We start from the raw sequence: 8,319 nt of genomic DNA, 5'->3' as shown, positions 1-8,319 counted from the left end.
CATTTGAGAGGATCTCAATTATCTCTGTCTGCCTTGGGTAAGATAGCAGCTTAGTTATTGGCTAGAGGTGGATATAATGTGGAGGGAAACTAGCCAATGTTTACGTAACAGACATGATTTAAATGTCCAGCTATGATTACCCATCTATAATCCTATTAACGTTTGTTTGCAGCACAGAATGAAAAACATAATTGCCGAAAGACTGAATTGCAGAACTAAATCCATATGGTGGCTGACTACAGAATTATCTTACAAAATACATTTCTCCTCTCAAGGCCACGTTGGTGCTCCTTTTAATGACAGCAAACCATGTTGCACCAAACATCCATAAATGCAACATTTTTGTCTAAAAATTCCTACACTTGCCTAAAACAATGGAGCATCTCTATTGTACACACAAACCTACACGACAAAGCACATCAGTAAAAAATCTAGGTCTAAATATGCAATATTACAGGCGAAGGTATAAAACAAATACTTACTTACAAAAGTTCAGTCTCAATATTTACACATCTTGAAGCGGAAGGAGTTGGTACATGTATAGAACACGTCCTGTATCAGTGTCCGAGTGTGTGTTTGAAAAGTGTGTGTGGTCACATGCTAACTATGCTAACAGGTCTGCGTCGTTTCTGGATCACTTCATGGCAACCATCCACACGGGGACGATGGCGTCCGGAAAGCCTTCCTGCTTCTCCACCGCCAGGACCTCCAACCCCGCTCTGAAGATAATGTTCTTCATGATGTCCAGGTGTCGAATGAGGCTGCTGTCGATGGGGTCCAGTTTGGATCCCTTGCGAGCCATGTTTTCCTTCATGATGATGACGCCGTTTGGACGGAGGCTCTTCTTGCACCGCATCAGGAACTTCATCAGGTCCTTGTCGGTCAGGTGACCTGGAGAGCAGGAAGAGAAGACTCTGATCTCAACCAATCAGAACCAGAGAGGGACCAATGTGAGGGGTTTGACTCAAACGCTACGTCGCGCTCTGCTTTTCCTTCCTCACGTTTACAGTTTTCGTACCCTATGAGGTCAGACGTCTACTGAGAGTGACAGAGTTCGGTCAACAAACCCAGAAAGCGACGGGAGGAACCTGGGAGATTTAAATGTAGTCATTTAGCTGTTATCCAGAGCGACTTACAATAAGTACAGAGACAACTCTGCCCAAGGCAAGTAGGGTAAAGTTCCTTTGCCAAAGGACACAACAGAATTTTTCACGGCCAGGAATCGAACCGGCAATCTTCTGATTAATAGCCCGATTGCCTAACCGCTCAGCCACCTGACCCCCCCTCAAGTGGGTGGCTCCCACCCTCCCCCCTGGTAGACGAGAGAAACAGACACACCAAGAGAAATGTTCCGGAGACTCACATGCGACCCACTGCATCCAGATGACGTCGTATTTCTTGAGGGGCGGGCAGAGCTCCTGCAGGTTGTAGCAGTAGTAGGTCTCCACGCGGTCCGCGTCGTCGCCCAGGTACTCTTCGTGGGCGTGCAGGAGGAACTCCTCGGTCATGTCCGCCATCTCGATGGTCTCGAACAGCGGGAGGAGGACTCCCTTGGACACCCGTCCGATCCCACAGCCACAGTCTAGGGCACACTTTGTACCAGCCTGGTCAGGCCCCTGGGCGCACACACACACACACGCACGTCAAATCTCAAAGTTCAAGTTTAAGTCTTTTATTGTCAGATACACAGAACAACACAGGGTCAGACTGGAAATTCTTAGGACAAGACAAACGCAAAGCAACCTGGCGAAACATAACCAGGTTGCTTTGCGCTGTCTTGTCCTAAGAATCTCAAACACAACACGCAAAACAAAAACAAGTTTGTGTATGTTGTGTTACCTGCTGGTTGTTACCGTAATCACAACATGTTTTTATGTATCCCCTAGCAAAAAAGAGCAGCCTTCCTCAGGGTCAGGAATCCGTGAACTCTGACCCCCAGAGAGCGACGGAGGCCTGACTGGAATCTGAGTACTTTTTCGTCTTTTTATATTGTGCGTGCTGACCTCACTTCTCTCCCCTCTGCGAAAGAGAGGAGTTCAGGGGGCCCAACCGATCTGTGATTGGATGAAAAATGGGGCCCGATGGATTTCTATGCTTGTTAGTAGACTCTTCCTGGTTCGGTGAATTACTGCCGTATTGCTGCACTATCATGTACCTCAGTTTGACCTGTGCGCACTTGAAATCTCCCCGCTGTGCTTGATTTTAATGTAGTTGTCAACTTTAAGGCCTAGACACTTTTCACTAGCGCTAGCAGTTTTAGAGGAATATATGAACACTTACATTCAGAGCAGAAATTGTTTTACGGCTTTGGAATGTCCTTGTGCAATAAACAAGCGCCTTGAAAAACAGCAGAACATGGACAGACAACAAAAAAAAAAAACCTTGGTTGTGCAACGCTTTATATAACGTTTCAAATGATCGTCAGTTTAGACGGTGTGTAATGCAATACATGTAACGAAGATAGTCTTTGGCATTTTGTCGGAGCTGAGGGGGATTTGAGTCAGGATCTGGCAACGCTGATCGGATCATTGTAGGGGGACACAGCGATGAGTGTCCATTGGATCTGCCTTCACATGTTCCAAAGCCAGCATGGGGCCAGAGTAGTGATGGATGGAGAGATGGATGGGGTTAGATTACATGAACAGAGCCTTTCACAGCTAGGCAAGTTTCAAAGCCACATCATGCTAGGTTGCAGTGCACTGGACGGGACAGTAGCAGTCAAAGCATGCTACCCTGTACAGTGTTCCATTTGTACACAGTGTTTACATAAGCATTATGATTTAAGCCTGTGTCCATCTTATGCATTCCATACTGCCGTTATTTTAAACTGCCAAAAACCTCGCGGCTCAGAATTAAAGCGCCTTCAGAATGGGCCCTAAAAATAACGCGGCCGTAACGACACACACATTCTCTAGAATCAACACATGCGTGCAGCACAGTACCCGTGAACACACACACACACACACATCCTCTATCCTCAACTGAAATAACTGCAGTAAAACACTCACAACACGTTCTTATATGCCAATTTGTGTTCAGACACCAGAGTGGGCTGTGCATAGGACATGCTGACTCTTTCTGGTTTTGTGTAAGCGTGTATTGTGCATTATGCAAGTGTAATATTTGCTCGGGGTACAGGACGGATTCACAGCTAGACGTCAACTGGTCCTGCAGTCGGTTTGTTTACACTGAGCCGGCAGCCAGTCCAGTAGACCATCAGGGGAAGTTCTAGAGCCTGGGGTATTACTCTTTGTGTTCAAGAAGACACTGGGGAAGTATTTTCATACCATCAAGACTCTCCATTCAAGATGAGGCCAGACATAGACTCTGGCACCAATCCTCACTCTTGATCTCTCGGACATCGATGAGTGCAGTATCCATGGGAAAACAGACATTCAGATGATGACTCGTGTCTGTTGACATGCATTTCAGATGGCTATGGGAGTCAGATGGCTATGGGAGTCAGATGGCTATGGGAGTCAGATGGCTATGGGAGTCAGATGGCTATGGGAGTCAGATGGCTATGGGAGTCAGATGGCTATGGGAGTCAGATGGCTGAACGGTGAGGGAGGCTGGTAATCAGAAGGTTGCTGTATCGATTCCCCGCCGTGCCAAATGACGTTGTGTTCCTGGGCAAGGCACTTCACCCTACTTGCCTTGGGGGGAATGTCCCTGTACTTACTGTAAGTCGCTCTGGATAAGAGCGTCTGCTAAATGACTAATGTAAATGTCAAGCGCCAAGATGATGGTTGACATAGTGAACGGCGACACCTACCATAAACCTGCTGAGAAATCGCCTGGAACCTTCAAGATCCACGTGGGATATCTCCACGAAATCCCCCATCATGCCCTCCTCCGTAGCGGGGACATCCTCGTAGAACTTCTGCGCCCGGTAATAGAACTGCTTCTCACCTTTGATGTACTCACAGGTGACGGCGTAGAGCTTGACTGAGGAGACGTGGAAGGTACGACAGGTCAAAGGTCACACAGAGAGACAGGTGGGCAGGATGGTAGATTATAACCTGTGACAGTGAAATGACCACCAGAGTCGACCCTCCGGAGTACGATGCATTAAGGTAATTAGATTAAACAATGCCTATAAATAAGAGAACACTTGTGCATTGTAAGCTCAGCGAGAGAAGGGGTATGTGTCAATATCCTTAAGTTATATTTACCAGTTTTCCACTTAGCTAAGGAGCTGTGTATATACTGTAACAACATAGGTGCCCTTCATATGTGAGGGTGTGGAGTGTCATCAGGTATATGGATACATGAGAGTTCGATATCAGCAAAATCTGAAGATTTTGCCTTTCTGTCAAGGTGAGATTTTTTCTTATTTGGGAGATTTTTTCTTATTTGGGAGATTTTTTCTTATTTGGGAGATTTTTTCTTATTTGGGAGATTTTTATATTCAAGTTCATTTATATGAGCCTCTTTAGTTGTCTCGGTTGTAAGCTTTAAATAAGTCTAAAAGAATCGACACGTTTCTCCATGCAGGAGTGACACACAGTGCGTGGAGGTCGAGGAGGGGAGGGAAGGGAAGGGGGAGATGAGATGTGCAGTAGCATAATTTACGACAGCATGACGCAACATTACTCCTTCATTTTGAAGCGTTCCAGAGTCTGTTGGACCCTGTCCACAACGCTCAACACATCACACAGGACCGAGCGCCCACCAGAGGGATTTGACAGACGGACAATCTAGGGTTAAAAGCCTTGGGACTGTGGGCAGCCCAATCGTACGTGCGGGGTCAAATGATACGCTGGCCGAGAAACGTTTTTCGGACGTTCAAGGCGTCGGGTTTGTCACAGGGGAAGGACGTTATTCTGATCCTGGGCTGGTGTTCAACAAATGTAGTCATGTGACACCTGAAGAAGGCTTTCAGAAGGAGGATAAGTATAGAAACATAGGGATGGATTAACGAAGCGAGATGAGGAAAAAGTGAGAGAGGGTGGGATACTTGTGTCTCTCTGCCAAATAAAATGCCTGTCAACAGATTACTTGCTCTTCGTCGCTCTTAATTGGGTCACCCAAATAGTGGGGTGGATAGTATTACCAGCCTGTGTACCTTTTTATCTTTGACATGAATACTTGTGTTATCTCACCAAAGAACATGGCCACACAAACAGATCATGTATTTGCGTGACTGTCGAAAATCCTAGCATCTGAAGTCAAGTAAAGCCACTTATAAAAATTCCCGTAAAATATTCAGCAGGACATATTAAGGGGTTGTCTGGTTAACACTTATGAAGACATGAATGATACATTTTATGCATCTCATAAAAAATCATGGCTGCAAGTTGTAAATAATCTGACTGTAATGAATCTTCTACTCAACGACATGAGAGGGTTAGAGCTTTCACACTCACCATTACCACAACATTTATAGGAGTTACTGTATTATAGTATTCTACTGGTCACTGGCTTTCAGTCGGTACAATACTGTTGGAATTACAGCAGAAGCAGCATGGTAATAACATAAATTCTTACGTTTGTGACATGGCAAACTCTTTATCCCTTTTATTCTTTATCCCGCTTGTGCGATAACCAGTATTGCGAAATATTTGGAATACGCATGTCGGAATACACAGCTTTGAGACTTTGCATGTGAAATGTTGCTAAGCACACACCCCCCTCACACCCATCCATACCCACTGTGTCGCTCGGATCATCCCCCCCAGAAGAGGGGAGGATTTCTGGAACCCTCTCTTCCCCAGCCATCCTTACCCAGGGGGGTCTGCTCCAGCAGGTACAGGTAGCTGGCGAAGAACTCGTTCCTCATGGAGTGGAGCAGATGGAAGGACATGCTGTGCATGCACATGGTATCGTCAGTCTTCCTCCAGCGGCTCGTGAACGCCTGGTGGGCGCCCTTGAACTCCATCTTGGGCTTAGAGCTCATGTCTAACCCGGGCTCTGAGAGCAGATCTGCAAGTGGAGGACAGTGGGGGACCCAGGCAGGGGGAATCTGTGTGTGACAGTGGCGTCCAGGACACTGCTCCTGCTGTGTCTATACGTTGGGTAGAGAAGCCTCTGGCAGCTTCGCTGGAAGGGATCAGCGGAGATCGCTTTCGCGGGAGAGGGGCGTTGCTGTCTGCTAGCCCCTCGACTTAGAGGATCACCTGCTAAGGCCTTTGGTTTGGGAGGGGGGAGAAGCGAGGAGCGGGTTGGGGACGGAGGGAGGGAGGGGGCTATCTGTTTCAGAAGGAGTCTTGTCCCTCAAGATGAATCGGCATGCAGAGTGGCAACTGAGCTACAAATACCAGCACACAGGAGAGACCGTGCGTGCTCTTTAACCCTTCACAGCCTAAATGTAGCAGCTAATTTTAGCCACATCTTCTTGTGGTTGTATACATGGTATCTACTTGCAGTCCTACAATGTCTTGCAGCCAACGCTTTCGCTTCTAAGTTACACACTGGGCGCTATACCATTTACGTGTATCGCTGAGCAAGCATGCAGGGCTGAAACATGTGAATATTTGGTCTCTATTTTAAGCGCTGAATGCAGACATTTCGACTCAGCTGTCCAGCGCACACGCTAAGACACACCCGTTCACAAGAAACGATCTGAGACGTTTGATTTCTGCCCGTCAACAGGCGCTGAATGAAACCAGGCCATGCTTCTCACTTTTTGTCACGTCAGCGTTTCTAGGTGAACTATGTGCCACTCTAACTCACTACCTATTTGGGTTGTGCGACATTACAGACCACCTTTGGTTATGATTTGGCCCCAAGAGACAAGACCAAAACATGATGTCACTGCTCTGCACTCAGGAAACACAATGTTCCCAAACGAGTCAAGATCCAACTGTCCCTGACAATCCTCGTATAATTCTACCCAGGTCTCCAAACCACAGGGAAGAGCTCAATCATCACAATCATCCATTGCCAGAGTCAAAATAATTGATCATCCAACTACCATACTATATACATTTTAAGTGAACCTATATCCCAGCCCAAAAAACCTTGGGGCACAGTATCAATCTCCTGCTTCAGAGGGAAGATATTTCCCTGCTTGTCCTCTCATCACACCCAATTTAGAGACTGGCGAAGAGTGATGACATCACCTGTCATCTCGGAATGCTGAGCCACTTACTAACAACAGATTCTCTCTCAAGTCAAGGGACAGAATCAAATGGAAGCAAATCAGTGACATCTTGTTTAGAATTTTAAAAGGCATTGAATACTTAATAGAGTACTTAGTATTGAAATTCAAAAACCACCGAATTTTTGTTGGTTTTGAATTCACGTCTTTAAAATTTAAATGTGAATATATTTCAATGTAAAAAAAAAAAAATCTGATCCAAACATTCAAGGTTCGGAAATTCAGGTTGCTCATATTCGAATATTAAAATTCAGATCCCAAAAATTCAATTAGAAAAAATTAAGCTTCAGAAATGTATATGGAACAAAATGCTGTCATATCATGTAGCCTATTGTAACCTAGGTTAACATATTTACATCCTGACCCGAGTCAATGGTCTATGTCACGCGCTCCCAGTGTCCTTATGACAAGTCCTTTCAGTCTGGACATCCATCAAGTCTGCCAGAGAAAACATGAAAAACACACAATTTGTTAACGGTCCACTGAACAAGGCTACCAAACTGCTATAAGTAACCACATGCGGTGACTTGAAACAACACTGCTAAAAAGTAATAACATCCCTTGGAACTTTCAACAATAACCGTTTTGACCTCTCGATCCGTTCCTTTAGGCTGAATGGTCAATCTTCGGAGAAATGTAAAAACACCCGTTTTTTCCCTCTGTTCCTTTTAATTAAACATTAAATGAACATACTGGCCTGTGAAGTTAAATTATTGTTTTGATCTTTAGACGCACCAGACTGTAGTTGATGAAGTACACGTTTGTTTAAGGCTGATATCATACAATTTGCACTGAGTCGTGGTGTTACACGTTGACTAAATATGGGAATGTTCATTCACGTGGCTTGTAAATGTGCATTCACTTAGCCCTTAAATTTAAACAGACAGTAATAGCTAGCGTATGATGGTTTTAAATTGATCACCTGCTGTTCTCATAGGAAAGGGGCTCCGTTGAAGATGTTTGCCTTTAATATTGAAGACAGATGTTGTGACATTTTGATTTGACAGCTGTGTTAAAAAGAGAAGATAAAAACTGTTCTCCAACGCAATGCTGTAGACCTAATAAGTGTTTGATATATTGTCATAAACTGCGAAATCCAACCAAAGGTGCATGAATTCTGGCTGTTCCCATTGCACGCAGTACATTCCTCACCTATAGATGGCGATAAGTTGCTTTCTTGTTCGAATGTTGACATTTAATTTCCCGCAGAGGTAAAC

The 8,319-nt window shown here is 45.2% G+C and overlaps 1 protein-coding gene and 1 long non-coding RNA gene across 2 annotated transcripts; both read right to left on the bottom strand.

Annotated features, from left to right (window-relative positions):
- Positions 1-277: 277 nt before the first annotated feature.
- ntmt2 (N-terminal Xaa-Pro-Lys N-methyltransferase) lies at positions 278-6,106 on the bottom strand. Its single transcript, XM_084692583.1, has 4 exons — positions 5,728-6,106; positions 3,776-3,948; positions 1,364-1,616; positions 278-891 (listed from the first exon to the last, which is right to left on the bottom strand). The coding sequence occupies exons 1-4, from the start codon at positions 5,897-5,899 to the stop codon at positions 635-637; spliced, it is 855 nt and encodes a 284-aa protein (XP_084548709.1). The 5' UTR covers positions 5,900-6,106; the 3' UTR covers positions 278-634.
- Positions 6,107-7,413: 1,307 nt separating this feature from the next.
- LOC146221377 (uncharacterized) lies at positions 7,414-8,306 on the bottom strand. Its single transcript, XR_014750748.1, has 3 exons — positions 8,255-8,306; positions 8,025-8,109; positions 7,414-7,540 (listed from the first exon to the last, which is right to left on the bottom strand). It is a non-coding gene; the product is annotated as an uncharacterized LOC146221377 (long non-coding RNA).
- Between the last annotated feature and the right edge of the window lie 13 nt (positions 8,307-8,319).

This window comes from Hypomesus nipponensis, chromosome 26, assembly GCF_054491055.1.
Source record: "Hypomesus nipponensis isolate SF chromosome 26, ASM5449105v1, whole genome shotgun sequence".
Taxonomy (NCBI): domain Eukaryota; kingdom Metazoa; phylum Chordata; class Actinopteri; order Osmeriformes; family Osmeridae; genus Hypomesus; species Hypomesus nipponensis.
The sequence above is the reverse complement of the archived record's forward strand: the minus strand, read 5'-3'. Positions and strand labels throughout refer to the sequence as shown.

Bases quoted from the DNA above. Each gene is read 5' to 3' on its own strand.
- ntmt2 (XM_084692583.1), bottom strand. From the start codon at position 5,899: ATGAGCTCTAAGCCCAAGATGGAGTTCAAGGGCGCCCACCAGGCGTTC. The intron at 3,949-5,727 runs GTAAGGATGGCT...ACGTCTCCTCAG, and splicing joins GCTGGAGCAGACCCCCCTGG to TCAAGCTCTACGCCGTCACC. The intron at 892-1,363 runs GTGAGTCTCCGG...CCTGCTCTCCAG, and splicing joins CTGGATGCAGTGGGTCGCAT to GTCACCTGACCGACAAGGAC.